We start from the raw sequence: 27,809 nt of genomic DNA, 5'->3' as shown, positions 1-27,809 counted from the left end.
CTCCAGAATTGATCACATGCTGGGCCACAAAGCGAGCCTTGGTAAATTTAAGAAAATTAAAATCATATCAAGCATCTTTTCTGACCAAACGCTATGAGATTAGAAATCAATGACAAGAAAAAACTGTAAAAAAAACACGAACACTTGGAAGCTTAACAGTATACAGCCAATCCAACAGCCAGTGGATCACTGAAGAAATCAAAGAGGAAATCAAAAAATACCTAGATACAAATGAAAACGAAAGCACGACGATCCAAAAACCTATGGCACGTAGCAAAAGCAGTTCTAAGAGGGAAGTTTATAGCAATACAGTTTTACCTCAGGAAACAAGAAAAATCTCAAACGACGAAACCTTACAACCTAAAGCAAGTAGAGAAAGAAGAACAAACAAAACCCAAAGTTAGTAGAAGGAAAGAAATCATAAAGGTAAGAGCAGAAATAAATGAAATAGAGACAAAGAAAACAATAGAAAAGGTCAGTGATTGATCATGGCCTTAAGTGGGTAAAGAGGGAGGGGGGAGGGCACTGAAGGAGTGGAAGACCATGACAGGTGGTAGGATCATGGCCTGATACTCAAAAAATTGTCAGAATCAGGGCAGTAGTAGGAGAGAGCTTGAAATTCTCTTTCAAGCAGCAGTGAAGGTATGAAGTTCTCTGCATCACACATATTCTTTGGTGCCTGACTTGTTGTTTGACATAGTATTTGGGGGGCAGGTCGCTATTGTGCCTTCATTTTTGAGTTAAGAAAACTATGATGACGTGAGATCTGGGCCTGAAAGTATCTCCAGCCCTGGAGGGTCAGTAGATCCCAAACAACCTTCCTGTTAACAAAGGGAAACTTAGTGGTTCACAAATACTGACCAGCAGTACCTTGGTCACAGAATAAACTCTGTTTATAGCAAATGGGGCAAGGGAGTATTTTTGAGGCAACTTTTTTTTCCTTTTGGTTTTGAAGGATTGAAGTGAGAAAGGTTCCTCATCTTCCCATTTCCGCTTTTGGTAGCACACAGGCACAGCAGCTGGTAGACATGAAATGAGAGCCCATTCAAGGCAAAGAAGCCTGATGCTTGTATGCTTCTCACTGGAGAACTGGAAATCTTCTGAGGGAAGAGCAGAAGGTGTTGGTCACCTTCCCATCTGCCTTGTGGTGAACAGAGAGTGACCAGAGGTGACCACACCATCACACAGTGATGTGCTTGAGCATCACTCCCCCAGGGCCCGCTGTGTTCAGCACTCTCCTCAGCCAGAGGGAGCAGTGGACACAGTGGGAGACCATGAAATATGAGGGCCTTTCCCAGGGATGCTCCTCACTGCGCCTCCCTGAACATCCTGCTTCCCTAACAAGCTAGATTTTAAGGGCAGAAATACAGCATGACTGGCTCAGTTTGATAAACGTTTGTTGAACATCTTCTACACGTAAGACTATGTAGACTGTGTGCAGGCGAGATGGCTGCCCTGGGAGTTTATACTTTACCTGGGGAGGTACACCGTAGTTCAGAGAGGTGCCATTGGGGCATCAGAGGGAGGGGTTAGTTCCAGGAGGCTAGGGTGAGAGGGACTAAGGAAGACTCCAAGAGGAGATGACATCTGAAGGTCACACTGGTGATAGTATGGGAGGTGGATGAAGGGAGGGAACGTTGGAGGCATACAGACAAGTTGGGAGGCTATTCTGCTTGACTAGATGAGAGGTGACGAGGGAGTGAACTCAGCTGCAAAGGATGGATGGACTCAGGAGGCACATTTTTTCAGAGAAAGGTCAGGCCAAAGTTTAGATCCCAGAAGCCCGCAACTTTCCCCAGTGACCTGTATCAAGCTTTCAAATTTTTTCCTTTGCTGTGCTAGCAGTGCAGTACTAATCATTTTATTGTTTGCTTTCTCTGGCTGGGCTGGTCCCTAACCAGAAGCTTTCACAAGTTGAGCAGCACTTGCTAGAGAGACGAGACCCTAAGCTTATCACGTTGTACGTCCTGTTCTCTTGTACGTCCTATTCTCCTGTGGGTCCCTGGTGCAGCTTCATTTCCCATTTGCCCACTGAGCACACCTCTAGTATAGGTGGAGGGAAGGAGAAGGCTATTGGGGAATGCCTTCACAGGTTTTTAATTTCCCATAAATTGTACTAATTTCCCCTAACTGGCATTCTTTTCATGACCAAATGCTGAGAAAAAAAAGAAATCAGTTGGTTTAAGAACTGAAAAGGTACAGTTACTTGAAGGTATGCAAAGTATAGTGAAAAGAGCATGGGGTCAGAAGACATGTGCATTTAATCCTGGTTACTTGCTGGTGGTTCTTCTCTATTCCCAAATTTCTGTATCAGTAAAACAGAGATGATAATATTTTACATACTTTATGGGAATGTTGTAAGGATTAAATGAGAGCTGAAATATGAAAGTGTTTTTAAATTCTAAAGTATTATATAAATGTCAGACCTTCCAATTAATTAGCAGGCTGCCTGAAGTTCCAAAGTTATGCTGATTTTCTTTACATTTCTCTTCCTCAGCATTTCCTAGTATATACTGACCTAACTGCAAAAACAGCAGGATCCTACAGCCCCATCTGCCACAGCAATTTGTAACTGTCAGCATTGTGACATCTCCTGTTGCTGACTTCGGGCAAGTTGGACTGTACTGTCAGAGGCTGTGTGCCTCAGAGATACCACTCTGAGGCGGTGCATATGAAAGGCTCTTGGGAGCTTGACCCTGGAATGCCTTTGAGCCTATTGAACGGGGCTGTTAATGTTTCCTCTGTCTTCTTGAAACAATGGTTTTTGTACTTTAGCAATTTATATAACAAGGAGAAAGAATGGTACTATCCACATGTAATAGTCACTCATGTCTTAGACCCTAGATCAGGTGGGGCTGCAGGCCTACCTATTTACTTCTAGCTCGTCCTGAGGAAAGGAGGTTTTCATAAGCCTGTGACATACCACCACATGATCTTTTTAGAAATGTAAGCAGGTTAGTTTCTCAAATGTTGAAGCCCCTAAAATTTTTTTCCAGGTTTTTTTTTCATTTTATTGTGTTAATTTTTATTGGAGTATAGTTGATTTACAATGTTGTGTTACTTTCTGCTGTACAGCAAAGTGAATCAGTTATATCCACTCTTTTTTAGATTCTATTCCCATACAGGTCATTACAGAGAGTATTGAGTAGAGTTACCTGTGCTATACAGTAGGTTCTTTTTTTTTTTTTAAACATCTTTATTGGAGTATAATTGCTTTACAATGTTGTGTTAGTTTCTACTGTATAACAAAGTGAATCAGCTATACGTATACATATTTCCCCATATCTCCTCCCTCTTGCGCCTCCCTCCCACCTTGCCTATCCCATCCCTCTAAGGTGGTCACAAAGCACTGAGCTGATCTCCCTGTGCTATGCAGCTGCTTCCCACTAGCACCCTGAGGAAACCATAATCCAAAAACAGATATATACCACAGTGTTCATTGCAGCACTATTTACAGTAGCCAGGACATGGGAGCAACCCTAAGTGTCCATCGACAGATGAATGGATAAAGAAGATGTGGCACATATATACAATGGAATACTACTCAACCATAAAAAGAAACGAAATTGAGTTATTTGTAGTGAGGTGGATGGACCTCGAGTCTGTCATACAGAGTGAAGTAAGTCAGAAAGAGGAAAACAAATACCATATGCTAACATGTATATATGGAATAAAAAAAAAATGGTTCTGATGAACCTAGGGCCCGGACAGGAATAAAGACGTGGACATAGAGAATGGACTTGAGGACACGGGGCGGGGTAAGGGTAAGCTGGGACGAAGTGAGAGTAGCATTGACATATATACAGTACCAAATGTAAAGTAGGTTCTTATTTACCTATTTTATATGTAGTAGTGTATATATGTCAATCCTGAATCTCCCAATCCATCTCTCCACTACCCCCTTTCTCCCTTGGTAACCATAAGTTTGTTTTCTACATCTGTGTAAGTCCCTAAAATTTAAATCTGCTTTCTTTAGAGTTCACTTTGAGATCATTTTTTCTTTCTTCCTTTATCCATCTATCTGTCTGTCTATCTAAATGACATCCATCTAATCAGCAGATATTTTTTGAACACTGCCAAGAACTGTGATGGAGCTTAAGTATATGGTGGTGAACAGAACACACAAATTCCCTGTCCTCTTGGACCCTACAGTATAATGGGGAGGCTGGCATTAAACAAATAACCGTACAGATCAATCTGGAATTACAACCCATGTTAAGTACTTTAAGAGAAGAGTACAGGGTGCTGGGAGAGAAGGAGTCAGCAGCAGGACGTCCCTGGAGTCTTCTTTTATGTCCTGAAGCCAGCTGGTTAAGCAGGTTTGGAAATCAGAAAATATTTATTGAACAGCTATTATGTCCTTGTCACAGAGCTAGATTATTTAAGGGGTGTAAGAGAAGCAATTAGACACAGATTTTTACCCTTGAATAATTTACAGCTTTTGTAGTTACATATACAAAAACACCTTGAAAGACCATAGATGGTGCCAGGTTGTGTGCTAGAACTGTGGAGGTTAGAGTGTACTAACCTCCTGTAGCCTGTGAAGGCTTCCTGAAGGAGGTGGTGCTTGAGCTGAGGCTTAAAGGAAAAAGAGGATTTGTACCAGTGATAGGGTAGAATCACGTCTGTAATTCAAGGAGAAGAAAGCATGAGCACAGGTGTAAAAATAAAAAGAAGCCTGTTGGATGAGGGACCTGAGGGTCCATAAAGAAAAGTTTAGGGAATTCCCTGGTGGTCCAGTGGTTAGGACTCGGCACTTTCACTGCCATGGCCCAGGTTTGATCCCAGCTGGGGAACTAAGATCCCGCAAGCCACGAGGCACGGCCAAAAGAAAAAAGAAAAAAAGAAAAGTTTAATTTACCTCTTTGATTTAAATTTGCTTTTAGTTAAAGTGATCCATAATATATCATCCAAATCAGAACACTTTTAAAAGTGAAAGGGGCCCCGCCCTGGGCGAATTGAGATAGGTGGTCATCCTGTTGTAATGTGGCCAGGGTACAAGAGCTTATTCCAAAAAGCAGGATGGGAGAATGGAGCACATAGATGTAGTTCCTTTGCCCCACAGTCCATATTTACCATGTGGATTTGCCCGTAGTTTACTTATTTGATAACCTGTGGACCTTTCTTGGTGCTGTAGCGTGATTTGGGTCTTAGCTCTCTGAAAGGGAAGCGATGAGTCTAGTTTGAAGACAGTACCAGCACATAAAAAAATTGTCCTCTGAGTGTATGCCAATGGAGACTCAACCCCAGGGGGAAGCAGCCTAAACTTATTAGGACAATATTGTGACTGGTGCAAATTTAGGAATTCTATATACCTATGAATATGTGAAGAGGCGTGTTTTCTGTTGAACTTGTTGGAAGATAAGCAAGGCCCTTACTGTTGGACTATTGGAGAAGGACTCACATATAGGGCTGAATGTTGTTAGCCCGTCTGGGAGAATAGCAGCCCAGATGCCCATCCATTCTTTTCCTGTTAGGCTTCTTCTCTGCTTTATCAAAGGACTGGAGACCCCAGATCCCATTAGTTTGAGAGAAGATCCAGGCATAAGATCTTGATAACCATCTTCTTGTCTCCCCTTGCACATAGCTGGTACCAGAGCTGCAGCTTCCTCTCCCTACGTTTGCTATGTCTGTGTCTGGCTAATATTATAAAGGTTTATCAAACTTCCAAGGTATGGGGGCTAAATTAGTTGAAATATCACTTTTTAAACCAGACACATTTGTTACTCTGTGGACATCTCATACAACAAAGTTTCTAAAATGAGAGGATTTTTTTTTCTTTCTTTGAAGCATGGTATAATGGCTACTTGTGTAAAATAGCTGGACAAGTGGGTGGATGTAATGCTTACTTTGAGATTCCCCAGAGAGGAGTGAAGGGAGACTGTTGCAATAACTTGCCAGCTCAGTGGTGGGTTCCTTTCTAAGTGTGGTGAGAATATTTGGCTGAGGGAGTCTGGTGGGAAATGCCTCTCCAGGATGTTGGAGTTGGCCTCCTGAGCAACAGAGCCTGTTTGTAGCTTTAGAAACAAATTGGGAGGCCCTGCCAGTGCTTCGCACAGCCACTTTCCACCCACTCTTTCCTCCTTCATTATAGGTCCCTTTTGTTTTGCTTGCTTTGCTTTCACCTTTGGTTTTTGGATTGTGATATTTTCTTCTTCCCCATTTTGGAGCATATTAGCCTCATCCAGCTGAATTTTAGGCTTTGCCTGACTAACGATGTGAGATAATTTGGGGAGACTTAAATAGGACAGGATTTCAAAGCCCTGCCAAATTTATGATTACAGGTAGATGCAAGCAAAGAGTTAGAACTTCACATCTTCAGCTAGTATGGTAGGAGAGGGGCCTTTTCTAGTCAGAGGATTTCTATAGAGCAAGGTGGGGATTGTGGTGATAGCATCTGCAGCTTGTGTTCTTTCAGTGCCCAGCACAGGATTCTCATGGAGGTTTTTTTTACTGAGACTATTACTCTCCTTTTAACATCCAAGAAGAAGTGAATCCAGCAGCTGTGAGGCCTAAAGGGTACATGGCACCTGTATCCATTTTGGTTCTGTGTCGTAGTCTAGTTCATGACAGCCATTGTGTCCCCAGCCCTAACCCCAGCATAAGCAGAACAGTTTATTTCTGGAAGATAAGAAGACCACTGGAAAACCACTGTAAAGTGAAAATTAATTGGGAACTCTTGTTCCAGTTATTGCTGTGTAACAAATCATCCCAAACTTAATGGTATAAAAGGACAACAGTTATTTATGATTGTTTTCTCTCATGGGTCTGTGGACTGACTGGGCTCAGCTAGGCAGTTCTTCAGCTCCTCCGGATTCTTATACATTGGCCATCAGATGGTGGTGGGGACTGGAGGCATCTCAAAGGCTTTCCCACATGTCTAGCTGTTGATGCTGGGCTATTGGTTAGCTCTCAGCTGGGGCTGTTGGCCAAAACACCTACAAGTGGCTTCTCCATGTGGCCTGTGCTTCCTCTCAGAATGGTGGCTGGCTTTCAGGAGCTTGGATCTCAAGAGCTATATAGTTTTTTATGACCTAGCCTTGGAATTCACACAGTATCACTCCCACATCATTCTGTTCACTGAAAGCAAGGCACTCCAATAGCCCATGTTCAAGGGGGAAAGGAATTAGACTTCCCGTATTGATGGGGGGGGTGTCAAAGAATTTATGGACATGTTTTAAAAACGTCACAGCTCTTGATGCTGTTCTTCATCCAAATTAGATAATTTTTGAAAAAAAAATTTTTTTGAAGGCGATTTCTTGCAGAAGAGACCTATGGCGCCTAAAATAGTCCAGCAGGCTGTTTCCATCTGCGGCTTCTTGCTACCCAGGTAGAAAGGGAGACTACACCCCCTGGCAGAATTTGGCTTTAGGCCAACAGTTTGACATGCTTCAGATGGCATTCAGATCCTTTGGGTGGAATTAGTTCTCCCTCCCAACCAGCGATTGAAGTGCTCTTGTCAACTTTTCCCTACACGTCAGTCACAGTGGTGCCCTCAGCTCCTTCATCTCTGCCAAGAGTACTGAGAAACTGTAAGGAAGAAGCGATCAGAGTTTCTGTACTTTTGTAATTCTTTATCACCTTGTTATTCTCTTATACTTTCTGTTTCTTTACCAGTTTGGGGGCTGTCCTTTTTTTCTTCTCCCCAGCTGCTCTCCTGAGACCCTTTGTCTGGCAGGACTACTACCTCAGGCTAGATTTGGCTTCAGAACACACTGGTGTTTTGCTCACTGTATTCTTCAACTGCTTAATCATTATCGTTTTGTTTTTCTGAAGCTCAGAGAGTCTGCTTTCCATTGTTGTCGAGTTAGTTCTCCAGAAAGAGACTGTCTGTTCTCCAGGTCCATGCTATAGAGCCTCTCAGGCTTGAAGAGTATATACATACAGTGTCTTAGAACTGCCACCACTTTTAGCTAGCTTAGACCAAGCAGCTGGCATCATCAGAGGTGCTTGTTCTAGGTTTCTCGTGAGTTAGAACAACATCTCTTGTTGAATCTCACAACTCCTAGCACATATTAGGGTCTCAGAAAATATTTATCAATTATTTGATGTATTTCATGCTCTTAAAACTGGATTTATGCCAAAGCAAGAAGGAAAAAAAAGGTGAAATAAGAATTTCTTCAGAAGTTTCTCATGCTCTTATTTGGTAAAATAAAGATTGTCGAGTAGCTGATTGGCTTCTATTTCCTGTCTCCTGGAATGCTCCTTCTTTGCACCCAGGTACCACCCCTTAAGGAAATCCAAAGGCTGTGTGGAGAGAGGAGCCCACATAAAGGAGGACTGAAGGCCTGTAGATCTAGCTGAACTTGCAGCCCATGGCTGGCCATGAACATTCCAGCCAAAGCCCAGTGAAACAGAAAACCCATCAGTCAGCCACAGATTTGGGAGAAATAATAAATTGTTTTTTTAAGCTAAAAAAGAAGAGAAAAGATTGTTGAGTTATTTTAAAGTATACTCATTATTTCCTCTCTCTAAAACTTGCCAGAATCATCTACCTGTTGTGACCTCCAGTGCTACTTACTGTCTGTCACAGAGAAGTAGCTCAAATGAGGGTCCAAAGAGTAGGGACAGAAACCTTCTTGAACACTGTTTAGTGTCTTCTCCACAGGAATGGTGGATGGAGCATGTAATCCCTTCACACCTAAGTAGCTATCAGATGGAAAAAGGCTGGTCAAGAACATTTCTCCATCAACCTCGGTGGGACTGAACGTCAGAAAATGACCGCTTGCTTAATACCAATTCTTTCTCAATTCCCGCATTCTGAATATTGGTGAAAGGTCCCTGTTATGCTGTTATGCTGTTATGTCAGATGATTGGCCAAGGCCACAAAGCAGTGAAATGATTCACTCCGTACACCAGTCTTGCGGTGTTGTGATTCGTTTGTTCCTCAGCAAACTTCCAAGTCATGACACAGTGTGGATCTTTGGAGGTTGCTACCAAAGAGTCAAAACTGTGAATGTATTCATTGAATGCTCAGGGTCTGTGGACATGCCCATTGAAAACAGTGTCATTCTGGTCACACGAGTAATGATGATTTAGTAAATTTTGTGGAAACTGAAACCTGGAGAGGTTTCTTTCTTTTTTTTTTTTTTTTTGCTGCATTGGGTCTTCGTTGCTGTGCATGGGCTTCTCATTGCGGTGGCTCCTCTTGTTGCGGAGCACAGGCTCTAGGCACCTGGGCTTCAGTAGTTGCGGCACGTGGGCCCTAGAGTGTGCAGGCTTCAGTAGTTGCAGCATGTGGGCTTAGTTGTGGCACATGGGCTCTAGGGCACACGGGCTTCAGTAGTTGTGGTACACAGGCTCAGTAGTTGTGGCGCACGGGCTCTAGAGCGCAGGCTTGGTAGTTGTGGCGCACGGGCTTGGTTGCTCCGCGGCATGTGGGACCTTCCCGGACCAGGGCTCGAACCCATGTCCCCTGCATTGGCAGGCGGATTCTCAACCACTGTCCCACCAGGGAAGCCCCTGGAGAGGTTTCTTGACCTTTTGCATTAATATTCTCTTTGCTAGGTAAGAAATGGGAGGGTGCAAGTAGTTCTGTGTTGCTGGGGCATAAAGTGAGAGGCTGGAGGGGAGGAAAACGAGGCAATAAAGGAAGTAGGAACCAGGAGATGATACGAAACATAGAGTGTGAGAGTAATCTGATCAGCTCCATGAAGCCCTAGCAAGGACTGAGAAATGCAGGTCTGCAGAAATGCTTTGTAGGGCCAGCACGATGCTTTAAAATGGATTTGAATGCTTTTTTCCACTTTGTCAGAGTCTTCAGCATTCTCTGTGGTTTTGTCTCTTGTCTCTCCTCTTCCTGTTCCTTCAGTCACTGTTGGTTCCCCTGGCTACTATTTTACTGACATTTAGGCCATTTGTGTTGTACAGGTGTGTCCTACAGGTGTTTCTCATCTCCTTTTACCAGATTTTGTTTTTTAAACCCTTGATATGTGAAGCCTCCCTCCCCGCCAAAAAAAGATTAAAACTTTTTGGGGAAAAAAAATATTCTCTTTGCTGATATGGATGCCCTCCGCATTTCACTTGTGCTCTAAGATCCCAATGGCCACTGCAGCTTCCACCTCCCCACGCGCACACTGAAGACTCCTACTTTGCTCTGCCCCATCTGATGACTTTAGGACTGAATTGGTTGAGAAGAGATGAGAAAGAAGAGCTTCATATTATTTTTGATATTTCCTTTTCCTTGTAGAAGATGAATATTGCCAGAAGCGAGGGAGATAAACTAGATGCTCTGATTTAAGAGTCAGGGTGTAGTCATTCATTCATTCACAGGATATTTATTGAGCACTTTCTGTGGCCCTGTTCTAAAAGCTTAAATACAGCAGTTAGACAGGTAAAGTTCTGTCTTCAAGGGACTGATATTCTAGGGGAGAGTTAACATATAGCATGTAACTCCTGTGTCCATTTCTTTATTTTGGAGAAGTGATAAATGTCACCTCTGTCTTACTTACCATGAGAGTAATGTCTCTCACCCCATTTCCTATTAGAGAATATTAAAGACCAGCCACATTTTTGCTGCATATCAGCTTTTTGAGCAGTTCTTAAACGGCTTGATATGAGACTGAAGACTGACTGTGACTAAGATTAAGTCTTGAGGGAATTCTGAGATTCTCTTCAGAACTGATGATTTCTCTGAAAGGCCAGTTCTGTTCTGAGGCTCGTGGAAGTCTGTCACTGAACTGTGAACTAAGTGCAAGAGAGAACAAGAGACAAAGACAAAAAGAGAGGGAACTAGCTTTAAAAAGAAAGAGAACTGGCAGTGAGCTCAGACTACAGGTTTACACGGATAGTAATGTTTGGATGGATGGATGGATGGATGGATGGGTGGATGGGTGGATGGATGGATGGATGGATGGGTGGATGGATGGATGGATGGATGGATGGAGAGATAGAGAGATAGATAAAAATAAAAGAGAAAACCTGAGTACTCGGACGTTTTCTTTTTAAAACGAAAAATTGACCCAGCATTTCCATTGTGTCTGTTGAACTGGTGACATCAGGGACTGGCAGCCAGTCTTCCACTGACGTCAGCAAGAGCAGATTGCAATCTCCACAGCGGAGTGCTCCCCAGCCCTGATAAGTAGGGCTGGTAATTGAATGAGAAAACATTCTGAGCGATCAGCTAATTATGCTGTTCAGGCAATGGCTTTGTTCACGTCTGTTTCATCCTTGAATTGCCTGAGTGACTTTCTCACTGGGAGGGGAAGTACTTCAGTGTCCACGATAGAGGCACATATTTTGCGTCTCCCTCAATTATGCTGCCTGTGCTTCCCTAGGGCAATACTTTGGCATTTCACGTTATTACAGACATTGTATGAGTTTTGATCGGCATTAGTTTTGTTCTAATTTGTGATTCAGTCCGATCTTTGTTTCCACGTGTCTGAATGTGTGCACATGCATGTTATTCCAATGCTCTTTTCTTTCACAAAGGCAAATAACCAATTTGATTTCCCTTCTTCCAGCAATCATACAATATAACAATTTGAAAGGCCCTAGTCATGCTTAACATATTAAAGCTACTGATGGGAAAGAAATTAATCTAGAACAGCAGCTATAGTATTAGAAATGAAGGATTCACGTCAACTTGGTCTTCTGGTTTAAAAAAAAAAATCACAGAATCTTCCCGTCCCAGCTCAGAAGTGTATGTGTTGATTGTTTACTCGCTTCATCCACTGGAAGAAATTAGTGGCTTTAGGTGTTAAAGATAGATAATGCTATTAAAAATCATAAGCAAAATCTGCAGGAGAAAAGAAGGTTCATCTTCTAGTAAGGATTTTTCCAGTACCAAGCACTGATGATAAATTTTACTTAACTTCTCCTTACATTTTGTTCCCACCTCTTATATAGTTTTGTGTTCAGGCTTAACTAGAAATGCCTCCTTGCTTCCTGAACACATCTAGAATTTGATGCCAAATTTCTTATGCTTGTACACTGAGGAAGCATGGGAGAATCCCAGTGCTTCTTGGGTCTCTTGGGACAAACACATGCTTGTCCTTAGCAAGATGGTTATTGCAAACCACACATTCAGTGGGACTTTGAAATCCTCACTGAGAGTAGGAAAGAACTTGTAATTTTGAGGAACTTGAAAGGAGGCTGGTGTGGTGAGAGTGTAGTGGGCAAGGAAGAAAATGGCACAAGGTGAGGTGAGACAGGTAAGTGAGGGCTAGATCTCCTACGGCTTCGTAGATCATTAGAGTTTGGATTTTATTCAAGCCATTCTCCAGTTGTTGCTGAGTGGACAGCGCATTTAACCTGAGTTGCCTATAGATTTGGTTATGGATGGGCAAGTTGCTTTTTTTTGCCTAGTGTACCTTGGAATGTTGGATGGACAAAATGGAATAATGTATAGTAAATGCTTCTTCCACACCTATGCAACCCTCAGTGTTTGTTCTCTCTTCTGAATATGTGTATTATCACTTTGAACTTCTGTATCAGCTATTTAGTATTTAGTGTATGCTACATTATGGTTACGTTGTTCATATTGTTTCTTCCAACTATAGATTATTAGCTCTTTGAGAACAGAGGCTTCGGGGCTAGCACACAAAGCTCTACACATAGTAAGCACATAGGGTTTTTTTTGTTTGTTCAGTTGAAGGATTTGAGGTTTCCTTTAAAACTTTGTCTACTGGTTTTTAAAAATTGTTACAAGTAATATATTTCATGTACTTTTGTATATGTTTGAAATTTTCTATTGTAACAAATGGAAAACAAAGTAGGTTGTTAAAAAAAGCAATATGGTGCAAAGTACAAAATAAAAATCATCTGCTATATCATAGGGACTGCATAATTTTTGTTTTAATTGGTATTGTTAAAATTGCCTTTCCAAATGGCTCTTGCAGGTTTCCACTTTTATGGCAATGTCAGTTTCCTAATTTCTGGCCAGTGTTTGATACTGTCAGACTTTTCAACTTTTGCAAACCTGATTATTGAAAAATTGTATCTAGATTTACATTTCCCCAATTACTAGTAAAATTGGACATTATTTTTTATATGGTTATTGGCCATTTACATTTCTTTTCTCTGTTTATGTCCTTTGTCATTTTTTCCTTTTGAGTTGTTTGTCTTATTGAATGCAGGAATACTTTATATATTCTAGGTACTCTTCCTCTGTTAATTGTATGGTAAATATTTTGTCCCAATCTCTTTTATTTTTTTTTACCTTTGTTTCAGCTTGCCTTTTGCATTCAACAGTAAAGCATAGTGGCCCTTCTTCCATTTTAGGGAGGTCAGTATTTTTGATGATGATTATGTCCCATGTATAGCCCAAGATAGTTTTCTGAAATGATCTTTTAGAATGAACTCCTTGGCATGACCTATCAGCCTAAAAATAGTCATCACCATTTGCTGTCTTGGCCCAATAGACCCCTTTTGTTTTCATATATTTTAGTTATTTTAAAAATAACTTATACGAATAATGAAAGGATAGTTAAAAAAACTTCATTTGAAATTTTAATAGTAATATAAATGTAGCATCCCCAATCTTTATTCCATATTCTCCTGGTTTTGAATATACATACCTGAAATGGGCACCTCTGAACTCAACTAACTACTCATCAGCTGTCATGCATGAACCTGGAATATATACATCTTGAAAATACTGGTTCCAGACTTCAGATACATCTCTGATAGGTTCTAGCTTGTTACTTCTGGTTCTTCCTGCATTTGTATTATCAAAATACAAAACTTGAAGAATTTTTTGAAACCTTAAATGGCTCGTAATTTTGTTGAAGAGAAGACAACTATCTTCTTTGCTCCATAATTTAAACACTTTCATCTTTAGATTTATAAACATCAATCAAAATGATCAATTTTTTGAATTTTTTATTTCTTTATTATCTGTATCCTTCTAGTCACTTTTGTATATTAACCTGCCCTCAACATTTGTCCACTCATGAACTGTATCAAATAGAATTTGGCACACAAACCCCATAAAAGATAAAAGAATGTAGTCATATGCCCTTTTAGCATAACAGGATAGTCCAAGTTCTTGTCGCAAAATATTGCATGATGAAGTCGTAGGGGAGCAAAACTTTTCCTTCTACCCTTCTAGGTTCTTTTGGTTGGCCTAATAATCAAATTGACGTAAGATAGATTTACAAGATAAAAACCAATTTAATTTCATATGTACAGGAGCTCCATAAAAATAAGAGACCCAAAGACAAGCCTCAGGCAGTTGAGGCTTATATGCCATCCTGAGCTAAGGAACAGGATAGAGGCCTGGGGCTTTGGAGGGGAGGAGGGTCATTCACAGGACAGTAAGAAGGGCAGATGTTTTCCCTGCCACACAGATATGTCATTCAGATAAAAAATTATCTCTGGTAATACCTCTCTCTCTGAGCCAGCTTCCCTATCTAGATTCTTTTAGGTAGTTAAGGGGGAGGGAGAAAGTTCTTCCTGTGTCTCTTGGGCCTTATCTTCAACTCAAAATAATCTGCATGCTAAAGCTGTATGCTTTGGGGAGGCTCATTCTGAATCCCTCCAAAGTCCTTCCTGTTGAATGACTAACTGAATGAGAACACCTATTTCCTTTTTGTTCTTAGAAATATACTGTTCACTCATCATTTCTTGAGTTAGAAAATTTGTCTAGTATGTGGTCATCTAAAGACTCATAGTCTGAAATTTTGCCTTTTTGATAAATGTTACCATCATCATTAGAGTCTTAAGTGCTGCTATTTGTCTCTTTGCATTCATCTTCTGATTTGTCTAATTGTGAAATGTCTTCCTCTGTCAATTTTCTTCTCATTGGCATTATGGACAGAAAATTTTAAAATTCTGAACTCTCAGCTGTGCTCAATTAAAGCTAAGTGCAGACTACAAAGATAGTGTCTCAAGTCTCTTGTACCTTATTGAAAGATGACGCATACTTTGGACAGTGCAGTGAGAAAATTGAAGGATAATGTAATTGAATCACTTTTGCATCTTCCTTTTTGGGGATTTCATCACTCTTCCTTTCTCTTATCATTTGTCTTTTTTTTAAAGCATAGTTGTAAATAATCCAAGATGTAGGAAAAAAAAAAAAAAAGACCACTAAGATTCAATAATATAGCTTAAATTTGTAAAAGCTTGTGCTGGACCCATATGGTAGTTACAAGATAGAATGAGTTTTACTCTATTTTTGATAATAAGTATAATTTCTCTTTGTTGTTCGGAAGACTCTAAGAAGAATAAAATTATGAAATAACAGTCCTCCCAAGTAGTAAGGAATAGTTCCAAAAAGAAAGTAAAATTGGGCCCAATGGACCTAATGTTATACCAAGGACTGAGTTGACCGGAAATATATACTGACTGTATTAGTGGAGCTTTTAGTGTGGAGTCAACTGGAATGGAAATAACGTTTAATTCGGTCTAGCCTTTCTTTACTACACTGAAGCCTGCAGGAGTTTGCTCCAGCTTACAACTTTCTGTTCTGACCTTCCCCTTATCTGTGCAGCACGGACAGAAAGAATAAATTAACTTCTTATTTGACTGAGGTAGGTGCTTCCTCCTCCTGTTCATTCTGTTTGCAGGAGTCCTGCTTTATCTCGTGTGTCTCTCTTCTAATCCTCTTTTCTCTATCAAAGCCCTTGAGCTGTTAGCTGTTGAAGTGAAGTGCATCTCTGTTGAGCACAGAGCACTGCCAGCATCCCAGTTGGGGAGAATCTCTAAGAGGTGTGTATGCCAAGCACGATATCATTGTGTGCAGGCATTGCAGGAGTCTGCCAAACTCAGGGGTAGGCTGCCAGTACAAATGCCACGTTGACATGACATTTACAAATTGAGAGTCTGGAAAAGGACTGGCAGTGGAACACCCTTCAGCCACCTCATTTAGGTTGGCAGTTGCAGGGCCAACTTTTGGTTTGTAGACTCAGAAACCATAGTCAAGAAGTAATACTTTGTATAGAATTTAAAACTATCACTGCCGCTTTTTCTAGTAAGTGATGAATCCTGTTAGCCTGTTCCTGGGATGCAGGATAAACCAGAGTGGTAAGAGTGCAGAACCTGGAATCAAATCTGGATTTGAATGAGGGCTTTATCACTTACTGTGTAACCCTGCTCAAGTTACTTAATCTATGTAAGTCTCATTTTCCCATCTATAAAATAGGGATAATATCACTTTCCTCATAGGGTTATCAGATGGATTAAATAATATCCTTAAAAGTGTAAGCACTTTTCCCAGTGCCTGTTCAATACTAGGTATTCAATAAATGTGAGGTATTTTTCACATTCTTTAGAAACTTGTGAGAAATTCAGGTTTTTAGCTGTTCCTATCTATATTTTAGTAAAAAGTAAAAAGATTCTCTCTTTGACTTAAGAATTGCCAGAACAGTACGCACAGGAAGCCCAGAACACAGTTTTCTCCAGCTCTCTAGGAAAACTTAGAGCCAGAGTCAGGATCATTTGAGCATTTTGGCATCTCTACAGTTTCTTAGGTACAGAAACCTTTGAGGTGTTAAGAATTTATTTCTGTAATAGCAGTCCTTTGATTGAATTGGAATTTTTCTATGGCAAATTCTAATGCAAAGTGCAGACCTAGAGTTATTCTGAAGGATATCCTGTGGCTTAATAGAGAGGCTATCATTTGGGTGCAGGTAAGAAGGTACTTGGTCTTGATTAAGTCTTTTATCAAGATCTAGTAGCTAAATAACAGACTTTTCTGTGCTGCTTGTATAAAATATAATCCTCACCATAGCGCTTCGTTTATTTCCTTTAATCCTTTTCAATACATTAGTAAATTCTCTCAAATGATAAAATTCTGTCTTTTCTTTTTTCTCTTGTTTTTCAGATCTTCAAAGTTGTTGCGGGCATTCTATGTTCCCTTCCTGTCAGATCAGTATACAGTGTATGCAAACTACACCATCCTCAAACCCCGGAAAGGAAAGCAAATCAGGAAGAAAAGTGGAGGTTAGCACCATGCCTGTGGCCCCAAAGGACAACCATCCTGTTAACTGGTAATTCCACTGACAGGAATCCCTCCAAGTCATCGTTTGTAACATTTGTAATAAAAGCCGTCTGACAAGAATACTGGAATCTGGGCTCTTTGGGCTTTGTCAGAGTCAATCACATTCACTTCTTAATGTGTGTCTCTGTTCTGCATGTATACTTTGTGCAGCTAGGTGGAGAAAGGCCCTAAAGTCCGGGTAGATACATTGCTCCACATCTCATTGTTTTTCTTCTGTTCAATTATTTTGCTAGACCGGAGAAGAGTAGAACCAGCTTTCAGGAAGAACTGAAAATCCTGGGACTGGATGTCTGTGTTGAACTGTTCTACACACTCTGGCTTGGCATCCAAGAACTAGCCTCCCTTGGGCCGTATGAGCTTCTCCACCAAAGCTCTTTGGCAGCTCCTAGCAGACCTTCTCGTTCCAATCCTAGTGCTGAAAACGAGCACAGCCTAATTGCCAACCTACATGTCCTTCTCACCTCCAGCAAGACTAAGCTTTTCTAAAGCATGTCACAGGACCAGGACCCTGCCCTGGAGGTATCTCAGGAAAAAGGCAACCAGTTGAGGAACTGTGGCTTAATTTCATTACATAGGATGCCTCTTGCTTTCATCTTGTTTCCTTTACAACAAACTGTAACTATATGGGTTTGGGTTTTTGTTTGTTTGTTTTTTAAGTTTTAGCATGCTGTTTCTTGAGTTCAAGACTTCCCTGTATAAAGGTATCAACAGACCAGACTATAGCTGTACAGGACATACGTGGAGAAAATTAACTCTATCAGTTGGTAGATTTGGATGACATCACATTTTAAAGTAATTTATTCTGAGGCCATTTCTGAGGAAATTAAGAATCTCCCTTTTTTAAACAACCCTAGTGAAAAAGACCAGTGTATATTCATGGCACCTGTTTTTGAGTATGTCTATTGCAAAGCTCATCCTGCATGGGGCACCTCTAGTCAAATAGGCAATGATAAGGACTTAATTAAAACATAAGTATATACTTTACTTTGCTTTTACACACAGTATTTCATAGTTTACAAAGCACTTTCACATTATCTCATTTGATCCTCACAGTCATGACGTGAGGTAGACAAAGCAAGTGGTTTTATCCCCATTTTACAGATGAAGAAACTGAGACTATGGGGCAGGGGGCAGGGGGAGGTAAGGTGACTTGCCCAAGGCCACACAGCCAATAAGTAGTAGTGCTAGGACCAGAACCTGGGTTGCCTAACTTCTCATCCAGTGCTGGTCCCTACTCCTCACTTGACTATGAAAACATTACTTGAAAGAATGATGAGGTTGGCCAGAGACCTAATTGATAACGTAACTTTCTATTTTAAGGAAGAATTTTATCTGTGTTTCTGTGAGTTCTTTGGAGCCTCCAGTCTGCCTGTTGGTTAGACCATCATCGTGGTACTCTGGGATGCAACCTGGCCTGTGGCAGGAAAGTAGTGCTCATGTTTGGAAGTCAAGCTCCTTTGCAGCCACACAGGATCCAATACCAGTTCCATTCCTATAGTCAATCTGGGGTCACATTATAGTGCCTTATTTCCCTAAGGGTGATTGTGTCTAGTATCTGCAAATAGGATGCATTCATTTTTCAGAGTTTCCATCTTTCATTTTTCAAAGAGAAGGGATTTTCAGTAGGAACTGATTCCAAGAGAGGGGAAGTGACAAGGGAAGAAATGGCTAGTTACCATATAAAGAGTCTTCTCATTCAGATCCCCTCTAAAGGAATATCTGGGGAGGGGTTGAAGAATTGTGAGTCAGTAGGTCTAGATAGCATAGAACAATGATAACTGGAGAGTGAAGATAAACTGGGGTCCCACTCGCTGCTTTAAAGATTTTTGTATTTAATTTTCAATACTTGATTACTGTTTCCCAAGGCAAATATTGGCACATGTGGTCTGACTATAGGATGGAGAATTTTTAGTGAAATATCTTGCCATACCTGCAGTAATAGTGCACTGTCCTTCACAGTGGCTAGAGCTCTCTTTTTTTTTTTGCCGAGGTAAATGAGAGAGTACAGTAATGGAGGTCCATGGTGAGTGGCTTTTTTCTAATCAAAGTGGTACAGTGCTGATCCATTTTATCATGTTGCATGTTAAAAAAAAAAAGCCTTCTGAGCAAGAACTTACTGTAATATAGCACAAAAAAGGTCATGATCAATCTAGGTATTCCTTGGGAATATCAGTTGCTATCCCTTTTAAAACCTGATTTCGGTTTGCTCTGTTCTATGAATATCTTTGGTGAGAGCACAGTAAATTGCACAACACTCTGCCAAATTCGATGGGTAAGGGATATAAAAATGAATGTTTTTTTGTTGTGAAGGTGTTTTTCACATGGTATATAAACACGTTAAAACATCTCCACCTCAGCAATACAGGGAGGTTAGCTTTGCCTGGGAAGAGAGTTTCAAAACACTTGGTGAGAGTAGCATTCCTCCAGAGAATCAGTGTTCAGCATGAACTGACCGCTCTGCTCACTGTAAGGATAAAGTATCTCAGGTACGTTTTTCTCCACAGATTGTTGACTGTCAAGGAATGAATGAAGGTCTACAGCTTATTGGTAACAACCTTTGATTATGGAGCTGAGCGAGGGAGTTGGGTGTATTGGCAATTCCGGGGCTCTCTGATCTCTAGATCTTAAGCAGCCTTGTCTGAACCCCAGATCTCACAACACTGAGTCCTATTACTGAACCAGTATGTGTAGTAGCATCTGTTATCAAAGTATACCTGTCAACTGGTACGTGTCATCTGATAAGAAAGACCACTCATTTTAATCTCTTGAGATTATAACAGAAAAGTGAAGCCCACACTCTTTATTACTGAATTCAAGTGTAGAAACTGATTCTCTGTTTTAAATCAAGGTGGTTCTTGATCCCAACCATTTATTTGGGTCATTTTTTCTAGTTTGGAGTTCTGGGAAAGAACCTTCAAAACCCCATGTAATTCTGCAGCATTAGATCCGGATTGACCATTTGGGCAAAGCACAAATGGAAATCCTTTATTGTGTTTTGCATTTTGTGGGATTTATTGAAATAAGAATTCACCGTGATTGTGCTGTCTTCTGGCCAGTGTTGGGCAGCTCTGCTTTAAATTTGGTTAATTTTATTTTCTCTGAAGAGCGAAAAGAGGCACAGTTTAATCTTTGCCTCCATAGCCATATTAAGCTCATGCATTAATTCATTCTTAGGCTCCTACATTAAATGCCTTGGGTAAATAGATAAATGGACATGTGCTCCGCTGTAATTTTTTTGCAACAGAAAGATCTGACTTCCATATGGCATTGTTGGGTTTCAGAGGCTCTCTGGTGTTTTGATAAATCTAAATGAATGTTGCCTTTAATTTTTCCAGTATATAATCTATTCAACCGTGAGATTCATGCTGCAAGTGACATCAGGAAGCACTACAGTGTTGAAGCAAGAGTATTGTTCAATTCATTTGTCTTCCTGATCCTTGTACTTTATTTCACATGTCAGTGTTTACATTACATACTTGTATTTTCTGTGAAAGAAAAAGTTAAATAAATCTTGGCAGTTTGATTTTCCTTTTATTAAGCTGATATTTTCTCTTTTGCTTTTAGCTTTTAAATCTTTGGTGGCGATTGGAACCTGAAGGAGCTCAACTCATTCCATCACCCCCACTTTCATCCTTCAGTGTATAGACCTGCCCTCTGTAGACCAAATAGTCCAGAATGTTTATTCTGAAAACTCTGGCAAGAAGCCATTGGAAAACCCAGTGAGAGTTAGTTTAATTTTGTGGAAAAACCAAGCACAGTGGGAACTACTCAGTGTGTCAACATTGTGCCTAAAAGAGAGTTTCTGGGTCCATGTTATGTTTTTGGATTAAGAATCTCTGGGCTTTGAGAGTCTTAATATTCATAGAAATGTGATCTAGTAATATCTAACATTTAGGTAATTTTCCACTTTGTCAGGGGTTGTCAGGAGCAATAAAACTTTTTTTGTGAATGAATATCTAACATCATTCCTGTATCTTGCACCTTACAGCCAACAACTTCTAGTAGCCATCTGGTTTAGTACCACTGGTTACCAGTTTTCTTTCCATAGGACCCAAAATGCCCGGGAAACTTGGTTTGATTATTTCTTTCAAGTTGTTTTAGAGAAGGATATTTTATTAATATAATTCCAGAAGGGAGAAGTCCACAGCCCTAATGAATTTCTTTTCCCCGCCTAGAAGGTCATCCTTCTCCCTGTTTATTTCTCTTACTTTTAGGGCCAGCTTGAGTCTCCCTCTCTTTTATGAAGTCTTTCTAGACTTCAGACCCCTGTGATTACTTCCTGAACCCTCTTGAGTACCTAGTGTCTTTACTAACGACATAGAACCTTAACATGCAACCCTTGCAAACCTGTCTCTCAAGAACATTGTTGGCACGTCTGGGGGCAAAGACCATGTCACACTTCAAGGAACCTGCAACAAAAATACAGCTGTTGCTTTCAACTTGGTCGATTTTAGGCCACAGAAAATAGAGCAAGTCATGAGCCCTATAGTAACTCAAAGGGCAATTTGGAAGATGTGAATGAGGCTAAATGCTATGTATATTTTAGGAATTCTGAAGGACACATGCTTTCACACAAAGGAGGATTCCTCAGAATACCTTCGAAAAAGAGAGATTGTGTACCTTTATTGAATATTTTTATCATTACTTGGTTTTGGAGGGTCAGACAGCCCACAACACCTTCTGAATGAATTTGGAGCAGAAAGCCTCTCGTCCAGGTGTGAGGAGATGCTCGGTTCCTACCAGATACATGCCCTCCTAGGAAAAGGAAGTCTAACTGCAAGATGACTTCGTAGTGATACGTTCAAATTCAATAATATCAAGTAGTAAGTGGTTTTTTGCAGCTGAAAGCTGTTTTGGCTCTCTTCAGCCCTGGAGTTCACCACAGACCTGGCATTGAAACAAATTATAACCAACAGATTTGATAAATGAAATGAGAGACATTCAGATAAGGGATGTGAGAATACAGAATTGTAGTGAGACGACAGGCAGACTGGGAACTCCTATTGTAGCTCCTTAGAATAAACAGCTCGTGATTAAATTAACAATTGGGTTAAATAGCATACCTAAGTATGAGCATTTCTTTAAAATATTTAAAGAAATCTTAAGGTATCTTTATAAAATACTTCAAGGTAGTAGGGGTTTTGGGTTTGTTTTTGCTTCTAGTTTCTGGGCTGCATGTTCTGCCTTGACATGCCTAGAAATTCCTATCAGCCAAAAGATTGTGTGAGATAAAAGTAACTTCTTCTGACAAGGGTTTTTTGCAGACCACAACCATGGATTCCAGCCGTTTACTGCCTTAGGAGGATTATCTTTGACTTTTATTTGCCTGCAGAATCAGTATTTGGCAACTGGTGCCATTGGCCTGTAATTTGCCATTTTAACCCTCGAATTCCAAGTTGCCAAATGAGAAGGGTATGGTTTCTGGTCTGTTTGCTAGGCTGCTTCAGCAGCATTATACTCAATGCTGGAGAAGATGTGACCCACAGAGCAGTAATTCTCAACTGGAGCTCCACGGAAGAATCACCTGGGGACCCTTTAAAAATTGCCACTGTCTGCTTGGACCCACCCCCTTCCTCCCAGGGAATTCTGAGTTAGTGGCCCAAGATGGGCCTAGTCATCGTTATTATTATTATTTTTTTTTAAACTCCTTAAGTGATTTTTCTAATTACTCACTGCTATTGATATTAGAGACTGGAAAGCAAACAATCACACAAAAGATCAAAGATAATTAAGTCAGCAAAATGTTTGGTGTCTTTTTCCAATTACAACCCCTGCTAACCCAGGCCTCTTCCCCTCCCCAGACCCTTTTCTCTGCTTTTTCTGCCCTATCAAACCTTACCTGTCCCGTCTCTCATTCTCTCTGGGCCCCGCTTTCTGGGAAACAATTAACTAATGTGGTACTGAAGCACACTAATGGATGTTAATAATTTACTCTAGTTCCCTTCTCATTGATCCTCTCATCTCAGTACATTTGAATGATAACAATCTGGAAAAAAGGAATGACTAATTTTGGCAATTTCAGACCCATTCAAGTGCCATTTAATTTATTTATTATATGGGAGGAGAGAGTTTGAGCTGGCAGATCCAACCTTCAGGAAGACTGCCTGGCCTTTTTCAAACCCTCTTGGCCTCCTCAGATAAGGACCTGTGGTTGTCTTGAATAGGAGAATGAAAAAAAAAATGTGTGTGGGTCTTAAGCCCTCCTGCTCAGGGCACACTGAGGGAGGCTGCTTTGTCGATCTTATATACTTATCTGTTTGTTTGAGACAAGTACAGTGAAGACTTCCCCTTTGTTATTCTGCCACTGGTCTTTGGAGCTTCTCTGGAGCTGCTGCTACCCGCCCCTCCCCTCCGCAGACATGAGAGCAAAGGTTAATCTCATTTTGAGAGAAATGACCTGATACGTGTTCACTCAACCAGCAAGAAAACACCATGTATCATTCAGGAATTGGTCTTGCTCCTTGTCTCCCTATTAACAATATGTCTCTAAGCCTCCTTGGTATTTCCTATAATATGTTCCCATTTTTTCTTGCCTGTGAAATATTTGTGGAGTTCTGTAGAAAAGGAGGCTGGCTTTACAGTGCTACATTTATAAAAGAATCTTGTGAATTTTAAAAAAAAACTCAGCCCCTTCCCCTTTCCTTGGGCTTTTTTCTGTAACTGTGTTCCCAGAGTCTGTGATATTCTAAAAAATAGAACTCAGAGTTTAAATTTGTTGCCATGCTTTTTGGGTTTTGTTTTTGTTTTACTCCCAAGTATCACAGTTTCTGAAAACTCGAGGCAGCCTTGTCTGCAGTGCCCTAGTGTCCAGCAGAGGGCAGCCTGTTCTCACTAAAAATTTCAGCTCTCCTCTTCCTCCAGGAATCTAATTAGTTCCACTATTTGCTGTATCCTTGGTGTCAAAATTCCAGTGTAAACTGAAATATCTGAGTTGCATTTCTTTAGAATCTGTATACTTTAGAATTACGCTCCTATATTTCTATAATTACAAAATTTTCCTGGAGAAAACCGTGACCATAATTTGTGACAGCTGGATCATCACTGCTAACAGTGATTCCCTGGTTGGTAAATGATCCACAGGTCAATTCTTCCCAGTTAATTTTACCTCTGTTGACATGACCTTGATGGTATTCATAGGTAGTAAAAGATATGTGTTTGGTTGAGAGGGGGAGGCAGCTACTTTTAGGGGTAATTACCAGCCATTGACTCATTTTCAAGTTTCCAGACATGAGCAAAGCAGTCTTAACTTTTCCTCTGCTAACTTATTGATATCAAAGGCAACTCAAAGGCTATATGAATATTCAGAGTTCTCTCCTCCATCAGATGCCAACACATTATCTACAGCACAGTAGCTCAACTTAAGGTAGAAGGGGCTGAGCCCCTATAAAGTAAAGGGTCTGAGAATACCTTTGACTTCTCCTCATGTGTAGGTCGTGGGGTGAAAAGCAAACATTTGCAGAAGGAAGTAGAATTTGCATTTAAACGTATAGGGTATCCACTTAGGCAGATTTAGGCCTTTAGGGACAGACAAGTTCAGCTCTTTGATAAAGAAGGAAGATTTCCCTTCTTTATCCCATTTCTGAACTCAATCTTAGAACTATCTGGGGAATAGATTGAGGTTTGGGGTTTTTGTCATTTGGGGGGTTTCTTGTTTTCCTTTTATGTTTTTTTTACCTTCTAGATCATCAGATTTGCTCTGTGCAGAAATAATACGAGTAATAGCTAACACTTATTAAGCATTTACTATATGTCAAGAAGGTTTCAAGTTGCTTCTTTTTCTCACATAATCCTCACAACAACCTTGTGAGCTCGGTAACTATTATCCTCCTTTTAAAGATGGGGAAACTGATACTCAGAGATATTAAATGTCTTGCCCAAGATCACCTGGGTAGAAAGTTGCAGACCTGGGATTCAAACCCAAACAGTCTGTCTGGCTCCAGACCCTCTCTCGTAACCATGATCGTACTCTCCCTATTTCATGACCTCTTGTTTGGGTATTGTGCTCAGGTGTCTGGAATGGCTAGATGGGCAGAGATAAGAACAGGGTCTAGTCTTAGTCATGTCACTTTTTCAACCACCTTCTTATTCTGCCTTCCATAATCAGAGCCCAGAGCTTGTCCTAGTAAGACAGAGTGTTCAGTCTTTGTAGGGGCTTTTCTTTTCTTTCTTTTTTTTTTTTAATAATTTTTATTTTATATTGTCGTATAGTTGATTTACAATGCTCTGTTAGTTTCAGGTGTACAGCAAAGTGAATCAGTTATACATACACATACATCCATTCTTTTTCAGATTCTTTTCCAATAGAGGTTATTACAGAGTATTGAGTAGAGTTCCCTGTGCTATACAGTAGGTCCTTGTCGATTATCTATTTTATATAGAGTAGTGTGTATCTTTTAATCCCAAATTCCTAATTTATCCCTCCCCCCACCTTTCCACTTTGGTAACCATAAGTTTGTTTCTGAAGTCTGTGAGTCTGTTTCTGTGTTGTATGTCTATTGCCATACCACCCTGAAGATGCCCACTCTTATCTGTAGGGGATTTTCTAGAACACTGTGAGCCCTCAGCTAATTTTAATTTCACACAGCTAGATGAGAAAGGGAGCTGATTTCCTGAAGTCCTAGAAGTCAGTGGAAATTCTGGTTTCTGACTACAGTCCCAGCTGAATCTCTGCTGAGATGTGAATGGTGTGTCCAGGGGTCTTGGCACTGCTTCTTTCTTACTCCTGTGACCTTTTTCCTAACAGTTCTGTTGGGCAGATCAGAGAAAAAAAAAGGGGGGGGGGCTTCCCTGGTTGTCCAGTGGTTAAGAATCTGCCTTCCAGTGCAGGGGACCCAGGTTCGATCCCTGGTCAAGGAGCTAAGATCCCACATGCTGCAGGGCAACTAAGCCTGTGCGCCACTACTACTGAGCCTGCATGCTCTAGAGCCTGTGCGCCACAACTAGAGAGAAGCCAGTGTGCCGCAACAAAGATCCCGCCTACCGCAACTAAGACCCGACGCAGCCAAATAAATAAATAAATACTTTTTTTAAAATGGGAAAGAATACCATCTTCAGGGGACACCACAGGGAAAAGCTTTTAGGGGACCTGGAATATTTTAAGTAATCCCTGCTTTTGCTAAATCAAACCTCTGCCTAATTGGGGTCTGGGGACAGTATGCCCTGATGCTGGAAGCTACTTACGTTGGCTGGGTGTAGTACAATACATGGTGATGAGGGCTTACAAAAATAAGGGAGAAGGGAATCTGGACTCTACCCCGTGGACATAGCAGGGCTAGATAGGGAATAGCTGGCAGGAGGAGACTATTAATACACATGTATGGATGTCACAGGGGAAACCAACCAGGGGGAGGCAGAGTGCAGTCTACAGTGTGGTAACCAAGAGCCAGAAGGTGTGTTCGTTTGAATATGTAATAATTTTTATGGTTCAGTATTCAAAAAGCTTAAATGCAATGTGATATTCCGGATTGGGTCCTGAAACAGAAAAAAAGACATTAGTGGAAAAATGGATGAAATTTGAATAAAATCTGGAGTTTAGTAAATAGTAAAAACCAAACAAACAAAAGGATAAATGGAAAAATTGAAAAATCTCCCATTTCTGTTTCCCAGATACCCATAATCAACCAATGTGGTTAGTCATGTGTGTTCTTCTAGAGATTTTTTTTAATGCTTATACAAGCACATGTATGTGCATTCTATTTTATACAAATAGTAAGATACTATATACGTTGCTCTGGCAGTTGCTTTTTTTTTTTAAATCTTAAGATATTTTGATATTAACTATTTAGGAGTAATCTATTAATTCTGAACATTTTCAGTTTAAATTACACTGTGTACCAGAATTTCAATAACACTGTGTACCTTGCTTTTTCACTTAACACTGTAACAAAGGTTTTTTTGGGGCTGTGTATAGCATCTGGCAAGATAACCAGGGGTCTGTCCTAAGAATGTTAGGGCCCATAATAGGACTCAGGGGCCTAAGACTTTTGAGAAAGGTCACCGTGTCTGCTTGATCTCCAGATTTGTTGTATCTTAAATCTACCCTTGTGGTCAGGGGAAGTACTAATTCTGACTGCTGTTCTTTGGGAATTGGGGGCCGACAGACCTTGAACTTAGGTCTCCAGGTGTTCTCTTTATGTGTTTGGTGTGGGCACCAGATTCAGTGATTCAGTGAGCCCCTGGAAATCAAAAACGTAACTGCTAACAGTTGTGTCGTTCCTACCATTTACAAGGTACTTTACAGTATGGATCTTATTCCTCACAACAACCCCAAGAGAGAAGTAAGGTAAGATTTGTCCCTATCTTACCAATGAGAAAGCCTTCTGGAAGGCCTTGAGTCAGGTCTTCTGACTCTAAATCATGTAGATTTCATCATCCTTTCACATTGGTCCTCTTTGTTGCTAAAGCTCAGTTGATTGGAATGTTTTCTTTCCTGCCTCTGTTTCCTCAGTAGATGATAACTATTAATGGCTAATATCTGAGGGCTTACTCTTGTCAGGTACTAATCTAAGCACTCTATGTGAATTATTTAATCTTAACCACATGCGGTAAGCTTTACAGCCCCACTCTACAGATGAAGAAACCAAGATTCAGAGAGGATAAGTTATTTGCCCAAAGTCACACATTAGTAATTGGTAGAGCTGGGATGTCAATCTAGGTCTTCCTGATTCCACTGTATACTCTCGTAACCACTGTATAGACTGCCCTGAATCAGAACTGTCTCATTTCTTTGATTTGTTCTTCCCAAGAATTCAAACAAAGTTTTGCTCTGGAAATCCAATTTTACCTACGGTGATAAGCTGTGGCACGGAGGGAGGGGATAAAGCAAGGGACAGTGAGAATCCCTGATTATGAGTTCTATAGCTTCTTCTGA

General features: G+C 40.6%; 1 protein-coding gene across 7 annotated transcripts in view; it reads left to right on the top strand.

The window, feature by feature from the left end:
• Positions 1-20,521, top strand: part of ALG9 (ALG9 alpha-1,2-mannosyltransferase) — a 99,349-nt gene extending 78,828 nt beyond the window's left edge. For 3 of the 7 annotated variants that reach the window (XM_061203953.1, XM_061203952.1, XM_061203951.1), the window contains exons 15-16: positions 16,763-16,881; positions 17,173-19,064. In XM_061203953.1, the coding sequence (XP_061059936.1) occupies positions 16,763-16,881; positions 17,173-17,210 (157 nt within the window). In that variant the 3' untranslated portion in view covers positions 17,211-19,064. Of the gene's footprint in view, positions 1-16,762; positions 17,008-17,172; positions 19,065-20,503 lie in introns of those variants that run through there. The other 4 variants (XM_061203950.1, XM_061203947.1, XM_061203949.1 and 1 more) reach the window with 4 other exon arrangements.
• The last annotated feature ends 7,288 nt before the right edge of the window (positions 20,522-27,809 follow it).

This window comes from Eubalaena glacialis, chromosome 10 (genome assembly GCF_028564815.1).
Source record: "Eubalaena glacialis isolate mEubGla1 chromosome 10, mEubGla1.1.hap2.+ XY, whole genome shotgun sequence".
In the NCBI taxonomy this organism is placed as follows: Eukaryota; Metazoa; Chordata; class Mammalia; order Artiodactyla; family Balaenidae; genus Eubalaena; species Eubalaena glacialis.
Note: the sequence above shows the minus strand (reverse complement) of the source record. Positions and strands in the feature narration are given on the sequence as shown.